This window comes from Chelonia mydas, chromosome 2, assembly GCF_015237465.2.
Source record: "Chelonia mydas isolate rCheMyd1 chromosome 2, rCheMyd1.pri.v2, whole genome shotgun sequence".
In the NCBI taxonomy this organism is placed as follows: domain Eukaryota; kingdom Metazoa; phylum Chordata; order Testudines; family Cheloniidae; genus Chelonia; species Chelonia mydas.
Genome location: NC_057850.1, coordinates 250,447,479 through 250,470,070, shown reverse-complemented (window position 1 = coordinate 250,470,070; position 22,592 = coordinate 250,447,479). Strand labels below are relative to the sequence as shown.

The 22,592-nt window shown below is 38.9% G+C and overlaps 1 protein-coding gene across 4 annotated transcripts in view; it reads left to right on the top strand.

The window, feature by feature from the left end:
- The window catches only part of CTDSPL (CTD small phosphatase like), a 122,529-nt gene that overhangs the window by 87,723 nt on the left and 12,214 nt on the right, over positions 1 to 22,592 (top strand). For 2 of the 4 annotated variants that reach the window (XM_007066547.4, XM_043541630.1), the window contains exons 3-5: positions 772 to 804; positions 12,195 to 12,296; positions 15,262 to 15,318. In XM_007066547.4, the coding sequence (XP_007066609.1) occupies positions 772 to 804; positions 12,195 to 12,296; positions 15,262 to 15,318 (192 nt within the window). The remainder of the gene's footprint in view (positions 1 to 771; positions 805 to 12,194; positions 12,297 to 15,261; positions 15,319 to 22,592) is intronic. The other 2 variants (XM_037891178.1, XM_037891177.1) reach the window with 2 other exon arrangements.

The window sequence follows — 22,592 nt, the reverse complement described above, 5'->3', positions numbered from 1 at the left end:
CATATTTAAAAGACGATCCTGCTTCCCACCCTGGACACACATTGCTATGAAAATCTCATTGTAACCAATCTGTGGACTTTAGGACAAAGAAGAATAGGAAAATTTATTTATGCTACCTGAAAATTTCTTTTCTTCAAGCAATCAGGTCCACACATCAGGATCATCCTGGAGACAGATGGCTCATCTAGAATAGAGATGGAAATTGACACTCAAGGTTGTAGGTTTGTTAGGTGAAATTTACCATGCTCTGAAAATTCTTTTTCCTTAAACTGTATTTAACACAATCTGTAATTTAGGAAAGTAGTTTTGAATGAACTTGGCTCTGAAAGTCACCTCAACTGGAGGGAAATTCAGGGGGCAGGGCATTCCACTGCTGCCAGTGAGTGACAAGTCTGAAGCTTCTGGGCAGAATCAGTCAGACTGGCACACTCGTTGTAACTGATCTGTGGACTTTATTACTGAAGAAAGGAAATCTTGACGTGAACATGGATACATTTTCCTACTTCCTCTTATTAATTAAAGCATGGGATTTATCAGTTTCTGGTCTAAAAAAATACTATCACTATCTAATACTAATACTATCACTGTGTTACACTAACCAATCATTTTAGTAGCTAAAATGCAAGGACCTGTTTGATTATTTTTTGTTGAGTTATTGAATACTTGGAGCTTTTTTGTTAAAATGTTTGATTGCCAAATTTAATGTCTCAAATCTTTCTGTTCCACCCTTTCAAAAGCCCTTACAATGAATTTTTTTTTCTTTCCCCCCAGGGTGACCAGATGCAGGTCATTCCCATACCAAGTGTATGTATTTTTATCCCTTTTATTTTAATAATTTTCATAGTTTTTGCTTTGGTTCATTTTATATTATGTTGGAGTTGACTGGATCTGCTCTGTGTTGCATGTTATAAGACTTTTGTTTTCTAATCTGTAACGTTGTATAAAGTTGTGAGATAAATTACCTTAAATGTGCATATAAGGTATACAGATATAACTAACTAATAGGAACAAAAGGACAGTCCAGCTTTCTAAAGCTGTCATTTATCTATCATGTAACTTAACACTGATTTTTGTCACTTTGAAAATGTATAAAGAGGTACTCAAAAGCCAATATGCTGAAGTTATTTAACAGTCACATTGGGGACAAAAGACAACTCATTGGTACTAAATGGGCAGGCATATGACTCAACAAATCCTGCATCTTGGCAGGGGGTCAAACTACATGACCCTTGCGGTCACTTCTAACCCTATGATTCTGTGAACTTTACTTCTTCTATTTCCACATGCCCCAATTATTTAAGCTGGTCTGTTGGAGATTAGAACCTGTAAAATGAGGCTTTCGTTTTCTTGGTGCAATCTACTCAAGAGTATAACAGCAACCCCAGTCTTGCTACTGTAGTTGTTTAAGGTAGTGGTTTTTTTATGAATCATAGTTTTCTGGGCTTAGTAGGTCTATGTCACCTGGTTCAAACTTGGAATACAAGTTGCCAGGTTGGAGTTACTCAAAACCAAATAAAACAATTTGACATTCTTTGACCTAGAGATTTTAAAAGTTGTTTGGACTTAAGCTTTTTTGCCAAAGAACTGATAATGCTTAGACTGCTTCTAATATGGACTTGGGGTTTTTTTTAATGTTTTTTAAATTGCAGATATGCTTTTCAGCACTGTATGTGCCAATACTCCTTCACCATTTACAATACCTTATTGAGATTTGCCACAGCAAAGTTCTTAAAGCAATATCAGTGCAAGTCTGTGGGGGCACTGATATGTTCCCCCTCCTGCAGGTGTCCTAAATCTCTGCAGATCGGAATATTTCCCTGACGATTCTCCTATTTTTCTTTTATACCCCAGCTGCTTATGGCCCAACATTGAAACCAATGTCTTTTTGGACCCCATTAATGCTGCAGCTTAATAGTGTCGAGATTAGTATTTCAACCACACAGATCCCTTCTCTCAATCACCTTCTTTTCTTGGAGCTGAAAAACTGTTGGAAATTATACTTGTTCCAGGACCATTGCTTCCTGTTTCGTAGTCCTGGACCAGTGGCATAAAAGCATTGCCCTGAAGGAACAGTGACAGTTTTAAAACTTGATATCTCTCAGATCATCAGGGCTAGAAGCAGAAGGTTTATAACACTAGAAACCTGAAAATATCAACTTTTAGTGGTGTGCAACATTCACTACTAGATTACTATCTTGCTTTCCCATCCCTTCCAACTTCAGTTCTCATCATTTTAGCAGCACTGACAACCACTAGAGCTAGAAACCAGTGCTGTAGCTGTCTTACCATATCAAACCTGGCACCCAGCTTTAAATGGAATAAAGCATTAACAGTTTAAGATGAGATTTTACTATTAGTAAAATATAACCACAGCACTGCAAATGACAGAGGAATGTAGTAAAGCTTGGCTGTTAACTATGGCTATGAACTCATTCAGTACACTCATTCCAAATAGAAACATCTTAACAGAAACAGCAAATCCTTTTTATAAGAAATTAGACATCCTTCCAAAGAAGTATGGTGTTTGAGACTTGTTAAACTGTGCACTGTCAGTATTCTACCACTGTTTGTATTTACCTGTTAAGAAGAATATCCTTGTAAGTCTATAAAAATATTACTCAGAAATTTCAAATTCTCCAAATGTTAAAGAAATAGCAGAATTAAATGGTGAATTTGATGCTAAGTGTGGATGGTGCTCAGTAAATGAGGCAGCTGTTCAATATTCTCATTGTTTAGGTGTGTGGCATGCTTGTTGCACTGCACAGCACCTAACCACTGCTCTGAAGGAAGAACTTTTTCTTTATTAATAGGCTTTTCTGTGAGATTCCCTGTTATAGTACAGTATCAGAGTTAACAAACATTACTGAACTTATCTTCAGAATATCCCAGTGAGGTGGGAAAGTATCGGTATATGGTCATGTAAATAAAGACTGAATCATAATACCTATATATAAAGGGCCAGGGTTAAGGTTTTTTTATGCCCCCCTTTCTACTCTTAATGCACCATCCATCCTGAGCACTGAGATCCTGAGGTTCAGTCTGTAAAGCATGTAAGCATCTGATTAAGACCCATTGAAGTCAGTGAGTCTTAAGCACATGCTTAAATTAAATGCTTGCCGAATTGGGGCCTGAATGAGGAAGATATCCTTTGGGTGAAATACCATGTGATTATGTACCTAAAGGTTTCACCCTAATATGTACCATGAGGATACAGAACTAAAGTTACTTAAGCAACCTTAATTTTGTTTTTTGACTTTTATACACTTTACTTTGCATATTTAATCATTTAGTATATTAGATTTTTAATATTTTTTAAATTTCCTAGATTTCTGAAAACAGAGCCTCGCTAGATTGCACAAGTCCCTATATATTAAAATTGAAAATCCATTCAGTTTTATTGAGCACATATGTATAAATCTAGAGAGATCATCTGTTCTGTGAAAATTTCCAGTTGCTTTTCGCATGTGTGCATAACACCGGTGAAACATCAACAGATAATTAGCTTTATTGTGTCAAAAACAATTTACCTCTATGAAGTATGTTTTATTTCAACTCGCAGGACATGGCAAATTTACAGATTTTCTCCTGATCCTGGAAAGGCATGTCTGTCAGCCAGAGATCACATCCCTGTCAGATTTCAAGTTTTCATCAGCACCTGCAGAAGAGCCTTACTGCTGCTTTTAAAAAAATTAAAATAAAAAAAGTGTTACTGAGAAAGCATTTCTGCTTTCTGTATAATGTAGAATGTTACATTTGAATTTGCAGGGGAGGTGTGTTGAGCAGCAAGAAAGTAATTCATTTTTTTCCTAATATTGTAACCTGATTTTAGTAATTTTTGATGTTGCTGTGAATAAACAAAAAAGAGCTTGCTTCCCACCCGTCCCCCCCAGAAGACCAGTTTGAGATATGTAAAATTTCCAGGTGAAATGGAGTCAGTAAATTAAAGGTGTTGTTTTAACTGTAGTTCAGAATATCCTTGCTTTCTTGGATTTCTGTCAGCTTGATTCTTCTAGTGTCTTTCTTTCTAAGTAATAAAGCAGAATCATAGTGATTTCAGCAGTTGGCTGTTGTCTCCTTTGAGTGAAAGCATAGGTGAATATTCAGCACTGGTTATGTAATTGTTTAAGACTTAAAATTGCTGTATCCATTTCTTCCATTCACTCAGAATCCCAGTATTCTTTAGAAAGTAAGTGGCACAGAAAATCATATTCCCAATCCCCATGTAAGTGAAATCTTATGCACAGAGCATCTGATTTTCACTTCCTGTCTTTACTCATTTTTTTCTTTACTTTTGGCCAATTTAATGCTTTTGTAACTTCTAGGGGGAAAAAAAACCATTTTGGTTTGTTTACAGGTTTGTTTGAACTGACTGCATACTTTTCAACAGAAATGGGTTTCATTGGCAGTGAGCTAAATACAATTTTGAAGTCTTTTAAAATCTCATTTATTGTTTGTGTCTCGTGTTCACACATGGTGTGTAACTGCACTAAGAAGACTACTCACGATGCTGTTGCGGTGCATGCTCAAGCAGTAAACTGCAGGGAGAATGAACAGGAAAGAAACACTTTACCATAGATCAGATAGAAGTGTAGATAGAAATGTAGAACTGGAAGGGACCTCCAGTCCAGTCCCTTCCACTCAAGACAGGACTACGCAATAGCTAGACCGTTGCTGACAGGTGTTTGTCTGACCTGTTCTTAAAAACCTCCAATGATGGTGTCAAGGTTCCTTCCCCACTCTGAACTCTAGGGTACAGATGTGGGAACTTGCATGAAAGACCCCTAAGCTTACTTTTACCAGCGTAGGTTAAAAACTTCCCCAAGGTACAAACTTTGCCTTGTCCTTGAACCGTATGCTGCCACCACCAAGCGTGTTAAAGAACAGGGAAAGAGCCCACTTGGAGACATCTTCCCCCAAAATATCCCCCCAAGCCTTACACCCCCTTTCCTGGGGAAGGCTTGATAAAAATCCTCACCAATTTGTACAGGTGAACGCAGACCCAAACCCTTGGATCTTAAGAACAAGGAAAAATCAATCAGGTTCTTAAAAGAAGAATTTTAATTAAAGAAAAGGTAAAAGAATCACCTCTGTAAAATCAGGATGGTAAATACCTTACAGAGTAATCAGATTCAAAACATAGAGAATCCCTCTAAGCAAAACCTTAAGTTATAAAAAGACACAAAAACAGGAATATACAGCACAGCTTATTTTACCAGCCATTAAACAAAAGGAAATCTAACGCATTTCTAGTTAGATTACTTACTAACAGAAGTTCTGAGACTGCATTCCTGATCTGTTTCCGGCAAAAGCATCATACAATCAGACGAACCCTTTGTCGTCGTCGTCTTCCCCCCCCCCCCCCCCCAGCTTTGAAAGTATCTTGTCTCCTCATTGGTCATTTTGGTCAGGTGCCAGTGAGGTTAGCTGAACTTCTTAACCCTTTACAGGTGAAAGGGTTTTGCCTCTGGCCAAGAGGGATTTTATAGCATTGTATACAGAAAGGTGGTTACCCTTCCCTTTATTTTTATGACAGATGGAGATTCTACAGTCTCCCTAGGCAATTCATTCCAGTGCTTAACTACCCTGACAATTAGGAAGATTTTTCTAATGTCCAACCTAAATCTTCCTTGCTGTGGTTTAAGCCCCATTGCTTCTTGTCCTGTCCTCGGAGGTTAACAAGAACAATTTTTCGCCCTCCCTGTAACAACCTTCCACATACTTAAAAACTATTATAAGAATGGCCATACTGGGTCAGACCAATAATCCATCTAGCCCAGAATCCTGTCTTCTGACAGTGGCCAATGCCAGGTGCTTCAGAGGCAATGAACAGAGCAGAGAGTCATCAAGTGATCCATCCCCTGTCATCCATTCCCAGCTTCTGGCAAACAAAGGCTAGGGACATTCAAAGCATGGTGTTGCATCCCTGCCCATACTGCCTAATGGCCATTCATGGATCTATCTTCCATGAACTTATCTAGTTCTTTTTTTAACCCTGTTATACTTTTGGCCTTCATAACATCCCCAGGCAGAGAGTTCCCCAGGCTGACTGTGCACTGTGTGAAGAAGTACTTCCTTTTGTTTGTTTAAAATATGTTGCATATTAATTTCATTGGGTGACCCCTGGCTCATGTTTATGTGAGGGGGTAAATAACACTTCCTTATTTACTTTCTCCGGTGTACACCAGTCATGATTTTTTAGACCTCTATCGTATCCGACCTTTAGTCATCTTTTTTACAAACTGAAAAGTCTGTCTCTTTAATCTCTTCTCCTACAGAAGCTGTTCCGTACCCCTAATCATTTTGTTGCCCTTCTCTGTACCTTTTCCAATTCCAATATCTGCACAAGATGTGGGTGTACCATGAATTTACATAGAGCAGGGATTCTCAAACTTCATTGCACCATGACTCCCTTCTGACAACAAAAATGACTACACAATCCCAGGAGAGGGGACAGAAGTCTGAGCCCTCCCGAGTCCCACCGCCCTGGGCAGGGGGGCTAAAGCCAAAACCAAGCCCCATCACCCAGGGCTGAAGCCCTTGGGCTTCAGCCCCAGGCAGTGGGGCTCAGTCTTTGGCCCTGGGCCCCAGCAAGTCTAATGCCAGCCCTGGTGACCCCATTACAATGGGCTCATGACCCACTTTGGGGTCCCGTCCCACAGTTTGAGAACCGCTGATATAGAGGCATTATGATATTTTCTGTCTTATCTGTCCCTTTCCTAATGATTCCCAACATTGTTAGCTTTTTTGACTGCCGCTGCACATTGAGTGGATGTTTTCAGAGAACTATCCACAATGACTCCAAGATCTTTCTTATCATGTCCTCCCTCAGCCTTCTCTTCTCCAGACTAAACAAACCCAATTTTTTCAATCTTTCCTCCTAGGTCATGTTTTCTTCACCTTTAATCATTTTTGTTCTCTGGACTGTATTTAATTTGTCAACATCTTTCCTGAAATGTGAAGCCCAGAACTGAACACACTATTCCCACTGAGGCCTTATCAGTGCAGAATAGAGTGAAAGAATTACTTCTAGTGTCTTTCTTACAACACTTAGCATTAACAAGATGTGAATTCCATTGAATTTCACTTTTAACCTTGTCATTTTGTGGAGGCTTAGTTGTTGCTTTATATAGTGAATTCCTAAAAAATGGTTGCTTGCCATTTGTTGAGACTTCAAACAGAAAACCAGAATTCCTGCTTACTCCGTCAGAGAATGTAGTATTTCTTCAACTCACTTGAGACACTTTTGATCGATCATTGCTTTTTGAAGGCTGTTATGCTAATTAACAGCATGGAAACCTGAGATGAATGCATAAGCCTTGAATGGTGACTAGTTTAATAACTTCTAAAGACACGATGTCTATGTAATATGCATAAAGTTTTCATCTTGATTGAACAAAAGGCTCAGCAAGTACTTACCTGGTGCTTGTATTTAAAAAGTCAACATTTGATCCATAATGTCCACACAGTAATATCTGAGAACCACAGTTATTTTTCTACTTTGTTCTAGGGAAATACTGTAGTATTTCAGATATTGCTGTGTAGTAAGTGTGAATCACTGTTGATTTATTAATGGTGACCACCGTTTGTTATACTTTTTTTAATTACTAAAAAGCTTGCTTTTTTTTTAAAAAAGAAAACAGGTAATGAGTTTGAGATCTCACTTTAATCACCATAAATATTTTACCTTCATTGACTAACTGTGATGAAATATCTACTAATTATGACTTTTCTAGGCAATTTCTCCAGTGTCTTCATTTAGATCAACTACCTGAAAGGGGGTTCCAAAGAGGATGGATCTAGACTGTTCTCAGTGATAGCAGATGACAGAACGAGGAGTAATGGTCTCAAGTTGCAGTGGGGGAGGTTTAGGTTGGATATTAGGAAAAACTTTTTCACTAGGAGGGTGGTGAAACACTGGAATGCGTTAACTAGGGAGGTGGTAGAATTTCCTTCCCTAGAAGTTTTTAAGGTCAGGCTTGACAAAGCCCTGGCTGGGATGATTTAGTTGGGGATTGGTCCTGCTTTGAGCAGGGAGTTGGACTAGATGACTTCCTGAGGTCCCTTCCAACCCTGATATTCTATTATTCTATGATCTGTTGGAATGCATTTAAAAATTGATACTACAGAAATTAACGTTCCCTATTCCTTGTTACAAGCTTTGCTACAATTGTGTAGAAAGTGCTCCAGTTAGAAGGCTTGGATGTCAGCATAAATGAGTTACTGTCAGATACACACATCCCTTACGTTCCTTAAACCATCTACGTGTCACCCTAACACTAAATTCCTACTCAAGATACTTAGTTTCCACATGAATTGTGAAACCTTTTCCTTTGTAATTCATATTTTCCACGCCCCTTCAGATCTGCAGGAGATAAGTCTTCACATGCTGGATGTCAGCACAGAAATGGCATTGCATGTGAAGAACTAATGAACTAGGAACCAAAAGCCAGTTGCTTGTTTCCTCTGATCTTCAGACATGCAAACTATTGAGAAAATTTGGTGTTTAGCATGGGGGTCCCTTTTGGCATTCTACTTTTCAGGCAGGATCAGATGAATTATGCCTTGTGGCAGGGACTTGAATGGCAAGTCCTAGGACCCTGTCTGAGGATGCAACACTTTCATCATGCACTCAGATGCTGTATGAAGATACAGTATATCTACTGCTACATCATACTAGCAAGTTGGTCCAATTAACACCAACCAGGGAACAAGAAAGGCCGGCGTCTCTCTCTGAAGAGGAAACCTGGGGCTGAGACAGAGGGGATCCTGCAAGGAAAACCCTAGATAAAGGCAAGCTTTGGGAAAGCTTAGTCTCAGATTTGTGTGTAGCATTTCTTGAGTTAAGGCAAAACTCTAGGTAGCAGGAGATTTCTGGATGTTAACCAGATATGTGAATATACTGAATGGAGCAAGAAGGATGGAGATACACTTGTTCCCCTCATCACTGCTGCTTAGTGAAAGCAAAGCCTCAACTGGAGAGAGAAGGGAATACAATACTACTTGGCCCAGAGTCAAAGGCAGTTAGCCTCTTTCAGTCTAAGGCCCTTGAGTCTTGTAATATTTTCAGAGATGTTCATTCCCTTCCTGGTTTTGGTTTGATCAGCTGCCAGGGAGCAGTTATTGGTTCTATGTGATAATGCATATTGTACAGCCAGTCTTGTCCTGGATTTTTTTTATCATGCCATTAATGCACCATACATAGCAATGTCAGTCTTTGTAACAATCCCTGGTTTGTTTTTAGTCTGCAGTAGTTACCTCAGCTGTTCCAAATTCCACCTGAATAATATATTCATTCAGTGCTACTACTCATTACTAAGGGTCGGGGAATGCTATTAGCATATATTTTTCCTCAGATATTTAATTTTGAAAAAACTGGACATAGTGCATTCTTTTCATGACTTTTTTCCTGGTGGTACCCTAAAGATAAATAGCACTATCTATCCTTTTAAAAAAAAAAAAAGTAAGAAATTAGATCCTGTTTCATGTATAATGGAACACTTGAGGGTGGTATCATGTCATTTATATCTTAATGGTGTTTTGGATCCTTTACACTGTTAGCAATTTCTTCTGCTATATGAAGAGTGTTTTTACTATGTAGTTAATGTTACCATGTAACCTTGTAACCAAGGTTGTTACAAGGAGGAGGGAGAAAAATTGTTGTTCTTAACCACTGAGGATAGGACAAGAAGCAATGGGCTCAAATTGCAGCAAGGGAGGTTTTGGTTGGACATCAGGAAGAATTTCCTAACTGTCAGGGTGGTTAAGCACTGGAATAAATTGCCTAGGGAGGTTGTGGAATCTCCATCACTGGGGATTTTTAAGAGCAGGTTAGACAAACTACTGTCAGGGATGGTCTAGATAATACTTAGTCCTGCCATGAGTGCAGGGGACTGGACTAGATGACCTCTCGAGGTCCCTTCCAGTCCTATGATGATGCACTTTGAACTGCTTATACACGTTGTGCTACTATTAAATGAAAAAAATATACTAACACTCCTTAACATGGAAAAACATACTACCTTGAGAGGCAGGATGGTCTTGTAGCTAACATACTGAATCTCTTTGCCTCAGTTTCTCATTTGTAAAATGGGGATAATACTTTTTCCCTCCCTGTCTTGTCTATTTAGATTGTAAGCTGTTTGGAGTAAGGACTGTCGTTCTGAGTTTATACAGTGCCTAGTAACCTTGGGCCCTTGCTTAGCCTCTAGGTGTTTCCATAATACAAATAATAAATATATCCACAACAGTAAAGCAACTTTTTACTATACCCTTAACTGACCTCATTGTGTTTGACTATTGTCAAATCCTGTGTATAACATCTAGACTGAGCCCACACGCTGTGCAGGCCTTATCAACTGCAATACAATGCTTTATCTCGGTTTCACTCAGGACTAATCTAAGGATCAAATAGAATTAAAAAGAAAATGAGAGATCAGTAGATGATTAAGTGGTTTTCAATTTTGATATATCAAGAAACTGTCACTGACTTCCATAGAATCAGAGTTAGCTCAACACTGAGCACTTCTGAAAATCCTATCCAGGATACGTAAAGTAGCTGAAGATTGTCATATTATTTAAATCTTAACAGTATTTCTTTTAAGAACACTTAGTTATTGAATTAAAACTAAAATTTACTGGGGAGAATTTACACAAATTTAACAAATTTGGGCTTCTTACAGAGGTTGCACTTAAGTGTTTGACTTCATGACTTAAAATTGAATAGCCTAGCTTGGGAATTATTTTTCATTTGTCCATTGGTAAAGTCAATATGGGCTCTTTGTGAGCTTGGGAACCTTTTTGCTACATATATGAGAAATGCTCTGATAGAAATAAAATGTGGTAAGAAAATAGAATTTGTTTTCATATTTCTAATTGGTGGTTATAAACAATATTTTAAAAATTTTGGAAAATATTTTGCCACTCTCTAGCAAACACCAGAAATGAAGCAGTGATTGATACCCTTTTTATTATAGTGCACACAGATGTAATCTCATTCAGATAGCCGTCCTACTCTAGTGTGCAATATGGAGACTTTGCCGTATTGTATTGTTTTTAACCCCCTACCTGTGGGCTTTAACCCATTAAGATATTTAATTTCCTATCCATATTGAACATCTCCTCACATTATACCCAACTCCAGTTTTCCCTCCCTTTCAGAACTAACCCATTTCTTTAAACATTAAAGACGCCCTTAAGAGTGTGGTAGCGTAGCAGTATCTCAGCTTCTTTAAGCATCCAAAAGATGTATCCTCCCCTTCCAGTTCCTTCATAGTGCTGCTGTGGTAAAGGACACCAGGTACCAGTGTCAAAGAAGAATACAATGAATGTTGCAACTCAGGATGCTAGGTCAGTCAGTGGGCCCAAAAACTGTGCCAACTCTACCTTCTCCTGCCCCAGCTGAAGTCTGTGTTCCCCAAGATATTGCACCATTTATAGACTGCTGCAGGAGGAAGTTTGTGGAGCTCCCCATTATATTTTGAGTCCCACCTTTGTAATGGGTACTGGCTATAACAGAGCTAAGTTTGATGGAATTTTCATTTACAGCATTTTTATTCTTGTGATTCTGAACATGTAATCCATGCAAAAGCATTAATTCAGCACTTGAATAGAAGTAGTTCAGAGCCCCGTTCTGGAAATGACCATCACTGTAATCTCATTTGACTTCAGAATTGGGGCTTCATCTCAGTGTGCATTGTGGCAAATGGAAGCATTGATTTATGTAAGTTTCACAGTCACTCTTGCATGCTGTGGCCAGAAGTTTATGCTTCCAGTTGCTGCTTTGGACTCTGAAATGGAGAACAAAATGGGACTGGAGCTGTCTAGCCCATATTCTGAGGCATGAGAAAGCAGGCCAGTAAAGAAGGTCAGTGCTAGTAATTGTCTCATTTCCACGACTGACTTTAGCTATCAAAATTGTTTTGCTACGTTCATCTGTATTGCTTAAATTCATCTCCAGAGCATTTGATATTCATTCAAGAAATAAAAATACAGAAAGCAGTTTGTGTATTGCATGAGAGCTTTCATTTCCAGCTGTGTATTGTAAACTGGCAGGAAAAAACCTATTCAACCTTATGACTTCTACATATGTGTGTGACTTCCTGTTGCTAACTGCTAGTGAGTAATGCTGGGGGGGGTGTATCTGTGGTTAATGCACAGAAATTTACATTTTTCATTGTGCTGTTTTTTTTCTTTAGCCACCAGCTAAATACCTCCTGCCAGAACTGACAGTATTGGACTATGGGAAGAAATGTGTGGTTATTGATTTAGATGAAACATTAGTACACAGTTCATTTAAGGTAAATATACTCTGAAGTGGTCTTTGCTACTTGATCATATGAATGTTAGTGAACACAATAGAGACAGTAATCTTCTTAATATATTAACTAGTCTTACAAGCCACCCATGAATGTTCTGGTAATTGGATCATTTTCTTGATTCAGTATAGACCTGTCTTCATAGAAAAAAGATGCCCTGTAGACCATTTCCTTATTAGGGTTTTGGGTTTGGTTTTCTAACAGATAGACCTTGAAAGGAGCCTTTTCAGTCATCTCCATCACTATGCGTTGTTGTAGGAAAATTTTCAAAGTTAGTCTATCGTTCCAGATAAACCTGTTGTGTAATCTCTCTCCCTCTACAGAGACGACAAATATACTGCCTCCTTTGGGAGCTGTTCCATCGCCAGTTCCTACAATTATTTTCCTGTTCTTTTTGGTTGTGGTGGGGGACAAGGAGGATAGAATGAACATTGATAAAGTAATGAATACTTCTTGTTGCAAGAGAAAGCCCTATCTCTAGGGAAACAAGACACTAACTGAATGATCACTCAGTCCTGTCACTTCAGTAGCTAAATATTCCAGCAGGGTTCAGTATTTAACATACGTAGAACTTGCTGTCTTGAAAAAAACTGACTTTCATTTTCTGAAATGTAAATTCTGCTGCAGTTGAGTCTAGAAATCATAGCCGTGGAAAATGGAATTTCAGGGCCTCTGTATGCTAACTGGGTGTATAATTCTGCTAGAAGAGATTGTGAATATTACATTAATAAATCTTTGGTGCCAGTAAGAACTGTGTTCTGTGCCAGAAAAGATTGCTCCCAATGTCATAGGGTTCAGTAAATAGGTTTGTCACCACCTCTACTCTAGTCAGCACATTAAGTATACAGCCTCCATTACAGGAAGGTGGGTGGTATATGGCTATTGCTGGTGAGTCAGTCGTTTTGAAGCAGAATCTTGAAGAGTTTTAAAAATTTCTGTGCTGGAGTGTGTTTATTGTTCAGGTAGGATGTAGCGTTAGGACAGGAGCAGTGACCGTTTCAAATTGGCTCAGAAATGAGATCATCCTTCATGTTCTGTAAATCTGAGGCATTATAAAGCATCTCACTTTATAGGAGGATGGTTAAGCAATTAACAGGAGCAATTTCCAGTAACGTTGTAGTACTTTCAGTTTTGGTTATACTATATTTTTCATTACAAACAAATCTTTTATTTTAATCCTAGTAAATATTCAGTTGCCAGACACTTGATGTTGTAAACCATAGTTCATTAGTGGTCTGAATCTGGAAACCATTTTTCTTGGTTGACTTTAAAAAGACCGTATATGGATATATGGTTATGCCTACGCTCATGATACAAAGCCAGGATGAAATTGTAGGATTGTATAGATTTGCAAACTGTTATAGTCTTCAGTGCCAAATCCCTGACTTTTGTAGTCACTCCGGAAGTTATACTTGGGAATTTTCTTAGCATTCTATCAAGGTAGACACTCATTTGGACTTCTGAGGGGGAAAAATACTCACTTTTTGTAAAGCTATTAAATTATTTACAGAGGGAGGCCAAAATAGCAGGGGAGAAAATGAAGAATATTCAAGAAAGGATGCATGGCATCCACAAAAGTAGCAGAGAATCAGTATCAATCCACAATGTGAAAAATCAGTGTTAACTGAACGCTCCTTAAATTGTGCGTTCTGTGGTTCCTTAGTGAAAATAAAATCTCTATCTCTTCAGGTTATTCTAGCCAGTTAATTTAAAGTCATTTGAAAGAGTATATCATCTCCTCAACAATTGACATCACCAAAATCCCTTGTCCAGAGTAGAGGTTTGCACATACTGAAAAGGTTTCATGCTCCCTTGCATTCATTTTCAAAGTTGACAATGGGAGTCTGTAAGGGGAAAACCAAATGCTAAAGTAAATGACTTTAGTTATTCTCTAGCTGGCACTCTTTCCAGTGCATCTCAGTGGTACGGGTGAGCTTTGTGCTGTCTTTCATCCGAGATGAGGCCCTTGCCTGCTTCTGGTCATTAAAGAGCTCGTGATAATTTTCACAAGGGTAGAGTTAACAACTGCTGGATGTCCAAGCCGACTACCTATTTGAATAATTGAATTCCAACTAGTTAAATTCCTTCTGCAGTTTCCTTTAGTTGTGGTATTCTTCACTAAAGTGACCTATGGCAGTGTGCTCTGTTTCACAATTATTGCATTCTACCCCAAGGGTTGGCTACTTTTAAGTGGGGAGGTCGTGTGTGACAGCATAAAAATATGTTGAGGCCCTTCAATATGAAATACATTACATAAAAGGAATTAATATACCTTAAAAGTACATAACAGTAATTTTGCAGTGAAATAGTTTCAGATAGCTGCAGATGCTTGTATTTAGAAGCACCTAGAGCTAAACTTTTTATTTATTTTGGTGCTCCTTTTTGAAGACAGCTTCCTGAGGGAATATTTCTCATTTTCCCTGTTTACTACTTCAGCATATTTGAGCAGCCTTTGGTGCAGCTAGTCTATTGTGTTAAATACACACCTGAAGGATGGGGGAAGGGAAGCGTGTTTTATAAGGGTGGAAAGCGTCATCAGAAATTATAGTTCAGTAGTTTAATGACAAATCCCCATCATGAGACAATAGAAACAAATATTAAAATTAGACTATTGAATCAGGGAGATCCTTCGCATTCTCTCACCATCCTTCTGTAAAACAATCCCAGGTCCTATGCAAAACCTGAGTTTAGTCACATTGAAAAATTGCTGTGAAGTGTATTATTCAATCTATGCTCTATGAAGTTTTTTCTTTTCAATATCAAAATAGGCAATGTTTCCAGCTTTTTATATTCACTGTGGGGGAGAGATTTCCAAAGGCTCATATTGGGACTTTTGGTGGAAATTAGGAGCCTGACTGCTGCTGGTGCCTTTGAAAAGCTCCCCCTGTAATGGTATTTACACTTGTTTTTCGAAAATATTATCTGACTTTGTTGTCATTCTTTCTAGCCAATTAGTAATGCTGACTTCATTGTTCCTGTTGAAATTGATGGAACCATACATCAGGTAAGCATTGCTCTTAAATTGGGCTCTAATTTGTTCATAGAGTTTAAGGCCAGAAGGGACTTTTATGTCACAGGCCAATATCTTGTACACAATGATCCCTTGATTTTTTGAGAGTCACTCTTTTCCAGGATGTAGTTCCCCATTCTGTAGGAATGGCCTTATTCTTTGTTCCTAGATGTATAACTTTGCATTTGGCTGAATTAATGCACAATCCAGATAGCTCTGTATGACTGTGTGTCCTCATCATTATTTAATACTCTGCCAATCTTTGTCATCTGCAGATTTTATCAGCAGTGATTTTATATTTACTTTGTATTGCATACAGTTCCTCAGTGTTTTGACATACAGGAATTTACACATCAAAAATTAGTTAAATATAACTCTTCTGCTTATTTTAAAAGCTAAAAATAATCTGACATTAAGCACATTATTCAGTAACCAATAAAAATATCCCTAAATAGCAAATATTTTGGAATGACTAAGTCCAGAAGGAATTGATACCGCCAAACTTTGGCTAAAATAAAAGCTGAATTGCTGTGTGCAAAGGATATGTTCTCACCTCTACATAGAATAAAGCAGCTGTCTGGTTTGTCAGTCGCTCACAACATACCTGAAGCTTGTAAGAAGCAGGGTTGCAACTCACACTTCTTGTTTTATATGGCATTGCTTTGAGTAAATGTGTGTGTTTCTATAATTGCACTAATACAGTTCAGTTATCATAATTCCAGAAAAAAGTCACTTCAAGCCTTTTGGGTGACATACTGCATTATATTATAGTCCCGGTGTTTTGGACCTTGGTTTCTGCATGTTGGAATATTTTCCTCAATCATACTCTTTATTCATCATTTATTACTGTCAGTTCTTAATTTTAAAGGATTGTCAGAGATATGGGAATATTTTAATACAAAAAATAGATGATGATTTTCAGTTATTTGACATAGATTTACAGTTGCCAAAATGGAGATTTTTATCTTCTCAGGCCGGTTAATGGCCTACCTGATGAGTCGTGTCTAACTGCCAGTGTCCCTCTAACTACTTCAAAACTCTTTCTAGAATCTTCTCCTCAGGACTTTGATATCAATTTCTGACTCCTCTTGTGGATTCTAAGCTTCTCCAAGCATGAAGTGATCTAACGCCACTTTTACAAACATTGTCTGTCCAGGTAACAGCTATTTCTAAGACATTTATCATTCCCTAAAAGCACCGACCAGCAGAGGCAGATTATAAACTGAAATTCCATATAAACAAACATTTTGTAAAAACACTCAACTATGCAAAACAGAATTAAAGATGTGTGCCAAGCATTCATGCTTTTACATTCCTTCCTCTCGCCCTTCACCTTTTGTCTGTATTTAGATTTTAAGCTCTTCAAGTCAGGGTTCCTTGTAGTCTTATATGTCTTTCAAGTGCGTAGTCTGTTTAGGATAATATGGACAAAATTTTCAAAAGTGACTCGTGATTTTGGGTACCTCAGTTTTTGGGACTTCTACATCAGACACCTTAAGTGAGATTGATTTTCAAAACATGGTGAATATGTACTCTCTGAAAATCAGGCCCCTTTAAAGGATCTCAGATTGGGCATCCAAAAATGGAGGCATTCAGAATCACTAATCACTTTTTCAAATCTTGGCCCACATAAATAATACTCATAAGTTTCTCCCTCCAGACAAGCTCAAACATTGCAGAGTTTGTTAAAACTAGCCTGCACTAGGTACTATAATCTTGGATCCTAATTTTCTGATGAATTGAGCCTGCTAATTGGTTAAAATATCTTTTGTTGGTTAGAATAGGTAATATGCTAGATTGTAAAAATAACTGATTACATTTCTTAGCTGTATATAATTTAGGGGTGTGTGTGTGTGTGTAAATCAACCTGAAGAGCTCTGTGTAGCTCAAAAGCTCATCTCTTTCACCAGCAGAATTTGGTCCAATAAAAGATATTACCTCACCCACCTTGGTCCCAGAATAGTAGAAACAACATGGCTACAACACCACTGCAAGCAGTCTTTGAGTAATCAGTTTAGTTATTGCCTGCACAAATATTGTCCTGTCACTACTTATCTGAAGACTGTTCAGTAGCCTGTAAAATAAGTTAGTAGTCTTAGTCTGATTCCTAAAATGAGTGTATACATTGCGAAAACTATCCACACAGTTGTCACCACTTGACACACTTGTTAAACATCTTAGAGGCCAAAGATTAAATGGGCAATGGACTGAAATATCCTTTAGAATGACAGGTTTCAGAGTAGCAGCCGTGTTAGTCTGTATTCGCAAAAAGAAAAGGAGTACTTGTGGCACCTTAGAGACTAACCAATTTATTTGAGCATAAGCTTTCATGAGCTACAGCTCACTTCATCGGATGCATTCAGTGGAGTGAGCAGTAGCTCACGAAAGCTTATGCTCAAATAAATTGGTTAGTCTCTAAGGTACCACAAGTACTCCTTTCTTTTAGAATGGTGGTCCTTCTGCCAGCAATGATTGTATGCCTGTTCTATGGTGGAGAACTTCAGTTTTTAGGATTATTAGTCTTTCATCAGCACTACATTCACTTACAAGGGACAAGAGCGTGTATATTTATTTTTTATTTTTTTTATTTTTTATTTTTGCGTTGTCATGTCCAAAGGCCTACGTAAGGATTAGGATTTCATTGTGCTAGGAACTGTACGAACACACAGGTAGACTCAATGTCTGCCCCAAGAGTATACAGTCTAATTTTGAAGCAAGATGTCAGGAGTGAGTGTGACAAACCGTAGGAGGAAACATAGTAGATTAACAATAAGATCAGAGTCGCATACATTGCATTACATACCAAAACACAAACTACACTAAAAGAATGTTACGTTTGAAAAATCAAACACTCAGAAATTAAGAAATACCAGAATTAAGGTTGCCTGTTCAGTCCCCTTCTTCATTCACTACACACCTTCCAACTTCTGCAACAACTTACTGCAGTTAAGCACCAAGATCTGGTGAATGCATGTGAAGTTCTGAAAAACTGTGTCCATAGGGTGGGTTTTTTTCATGTGTATGATAAATAATATGAAGGGTAATTGGCCCTTGCAAAGACTTCCTGTGTTATATTGGGCAAGTAATTTAAACACTGTGAATTTCCATTTCTTCATTTGTAAGATGGGGATAATACTTCCATTCCTACCAGATTGTTAAAAAATTAATTGTAAAGCATTTGAGATCTGGGAACAGACAATAGTTAATTAATTGTAAAGCATATGAGCTCTGAAATGTTATGAAGCTATACAAACAATAGTTAAATCTGCTGTGTCAGAAAGCAGTAGAATTTTGTCAAGCAGCAGCTTGTCTGAAAAAATGGGGATGGGGGGGAGCCACCAACTTGCCTCAGTGGGAAGGGTGAACTTGATGGGGCTAGCAATGGAAGGTGACAGCCCCAGCATTGAGGGAGGGACTTTCTGAGGGACACCAAGTAGCTCCTGCCCCCGAGATGTCTCTAGCACCCATTGGCCAATTATGGGGGAGGGATGCTGATTGGCCATCATCCCCAGATCCAGGGATTTAATCTGGAGCAGGGGCCACATAAAGCCTCATTCAACTCCATTCCAGCTCCTTTCCTTGAAGAAAAGATGAGCAATATGGTACTCAGTATAGAGGAATTCTGTGCAGTTCATGTGATGTAAAAGTAATCACCTGTCGGGGAAAAGTAATATGCAAGTATTGTCTGTCTAACAATATTTGGGGGTGGGAGGGGGGGAATCCAATTAATAGATGCCAAGGCTGTATGAGAGGGACCTTTATGATCTAGTGTGACCTCTTGCATAGCACAGGCCATAGAATTTCACCAGGTGGTTCCTTAGTTGTTTGTCTGAATCTGCCATCCTTGTATTATGTATAAACTCCTTACATCAGAAAGATCATTGAGGAATTGGGAAGTATTTTATACCCATTTTAAATATGATAGAAGCTCTGAAATGTTATGAAGCTATACAAACAATAGTTAAATCTGCTGTGTCAGAAAGCAGTAGAACTTTTGTCTGAAAAAATATTACCTTGCCTGATCTTACACTAAAGGGGTCTGTTTTAGGTAGCATCTACACAGCGGGGGAAAAAACCAACAGCACCAAGTCTGAAAGCCTGGGCTCAGGCTATGGGGCTAAAAATAGCCGTGTAGACAGTCCTGCTTGGGCTAGAGCCTGGCAAGTGGGGAGGGTCTTAGAGTCTGAGCTCCCGCCCAAGTGGGAACATCTACACAGCTGGTTTTAGCCCCTCAGCCTGAGCCCACAAGTCCAAGTCAGTTGCCCCATGCTCTAAGACTCCGTGCTGCTGGTTTTTCTTTGCAAGGTAAACAAGCAAAGGGTATGTGCAATTAAACACCCACAGCTGGACTTTGTTAGCTGACTCGGGTTCATGGGGCTCTGGCTGCAGGGCTATAAAGTTGCAGTCTAGAGGTTCAGGCTCAGTCTGGAGCCTGACCTAGGGGACCTTTAAATGGAAGAGGGTATGTCTCTGTTGCAATTAAGAACCCGTGGCTGGCCCATGCCAGCTGACTCAGGTTTGCAGGGCTTGGGCTAAGGGGCTGTTTCATTGCAGGGTAGAATTCTGGGCTTGGGCTGGAGCCCAGGGTCTAGGACTCTCCAAGGTGGGAGGGCCCCAGAGCTCAGGCTGCAGCACAAGCCTGGAAGTCTATACTGCAATGAAACAGGCCCTTAGCCCAAGCCCAGCAAGCCCGAGTCAGCTGGCAGGGGCCATTTGAGAGTTATTAATTGCAGTTTAAACATACACAGAGGGGTCCCAGAGCTTGGGCCCAAGTCTAAGCATCTGCACTGCAATTTTATAGCCCAAGTTAGCTGTCACGGGCCAGCTACGGGTGTTTAATTGCAGCGTAGACATACCCAAAGTTGCATTTTTGTGCTGCTCTGTAATTTTCTGAAGTGCCCTATCTGAAACACATTTCATGTCTTCTTAAATACAACAACTTAACTCTTTCTCATTTTCTTTAAATATCAGTATAAAATGTGTTAATGTGCATTTGGCTATGAAATACCTTGAATTCTCTTGGAAAGTATAGCAATATAACACATCTAGTAAGCTGTTATTCTCTTTACATTGTAATCTCCAAGTGACACACTAAAAGCTTAATTATCCTGTCAGTGGCACATCCCATAGCATGTTTATGGGAACAAATACCTAGGATGACCACTCCAGTCCAAGCAGATGCTGTACTGACTAGATAATAGCATGGTCCTTTTCACTAGTTTCTAGTCACCAAAATTTCTGTCCCTCCAGTTGAGAGAGTCAATCAAAATAATCTTGTTCCCTACCAAATTATTCATCAGAAATCAAGATCAGTGAAACACATTTGTTAGAATTCATGAAGTTTGTTTTGAGGAGGTTTATCAAGGCTTGAGGTGGGCCCACACAATACAATAAATCGTTGTTTCTCAACCTTTTCCATACTGCAACTTTGACATTTTCCATACCAGGACCATCTCTCCCTGGAACTTGCTTCCCGTTTAAGAGCATGGGAAGGGCCAGGTGGTTGTGACACCGAGGTTGAGAAGCCATGCATTAGAAAGTTTTAATTCTGGTTCTCAAGAGCATCAGTAGGGTACACTCATTTGGCTACTAAAAGGTGGATAACATTTTAAATGAAGTGACTCAGAAGTTTGGAGTTGTTCTTTGGAATGTTCCGTGCACTTGACAATATTGTGTGGTAGCTTTTGATAAGTTGCTTTATATCGTCTCTATAGAAGAAACTATTGACACTGACTCAGCTCCAATCCCCCCATATGATGAGTATAAGGATCCTTAGTTTAGGTAGTTCTTGGTCTGTTATCCAGGTTGCCTTACCTAACTTGATTCATGTCTTACACTTCAATGATTAGGAGCAGAAAAGGCAGCCAGCAACAGTTTGATTTGGCGTGGTTTTGGACTGAGTTCTTGTTCCTTACTAGGACGTTGATCTAAAGTTGCCATACTTTGTAGTGAACACTGCTATTGGTTGTTCAGTGTTTTAACAGTATATTAATAAGGAAAAAATAATTTTTAGCCAATGAAAATAAGAGAAATGTTTATGAAGTTTATTTAGAATATTGTATGTGATTATTTTTTTTCAGTGGGGAACAACTTTAAATACAAACTTTCTCTTCATAAAGGACCAAGTTCCTCAATTATTCTCCTGGAAAAGGCTGTGACCTGGTTCAAGTAATCCAGGATAGGCTGTGTGCAATCTAATTGGCCTATTCTTGATTACTTGCACTGGGAGGCAACCACGACAAACGAACCAGATATGTGAAGACTCAAGAATCCACATTATTTCCCCCCCTTTCTGTTAATAGGAAGTGCATACGCGGTGAAATGAAGATTACAGGTGCTTGAGTTGTCTTGGTCAGACTGTTCTGCTATTGCATGAAGATTCCAAAATTCTAAAACTGATGTTTTAAAAACATGGTCCTATTTCTAACATTACACTAAAGCTTGCTGTTCTGTGTACAAATACTTTATTCTCCAAAACTGACACTTTCATATGACATAGAGTATATTTACAGATAAGTTTTCTAAAACAGTTGCACTTAATTTGGGTGATGCCACTTACAACAGTTCTAAACTAAAAACTGACAGATATATGCAGTATTGTAAGACCTTGCCTAAAGCCGGGAAATACCATTTAAATGTTAATGTCCAAGAGAAGCTTAATAAAAAGCGATGATATTCCTTTAAACTGTTACCAGAATAGAGCGGTAATTAGCAAAGCATGCATCCCAAGAAGTACAGATATGAAAAAAAAGGTGGGGGGGTTTTCCTGCCCTGAAGACAGTTTGTAAAGCTGAGAGAAAAGCCAGGAGTCAGTCAGTCTAGAGAATTGAACTGAAGACATCATATAACAGAAAAAAGCCAAGCCACAAATAAGCATGCAGCATTGAGATTCAAGTCCAGTAACTAATGAAGCAAAGAAAATAATACAGTAAATGAGAATGTAAGGAGACAGAGGAGAAAAGAACTGCACTGTCAAATGGAGAAAAGGTTCATGTGAAGTAGATCAAGGGATTTTGTAGTTCAGCATTATCAACACACTTGCAGTTGCTACCAACACCTTGTAGGGTTGCCAACTTTCTAATGACACAAAACCGAACACCCTAGCCACGCCCTGTCCCTGAGGCCCTCGCCCCTGCTCACTACATTCCCCCTCCCTCGGTGACTTGCTCTTCTCACCCTCACTCACTTTCACTGAGCTGGGGCAAGGGCTTGGGGGTGCAGGAGGGGGTGAGGACTCTGGCTGAGGGTGCGGGTTCTGGGGTGGGGCT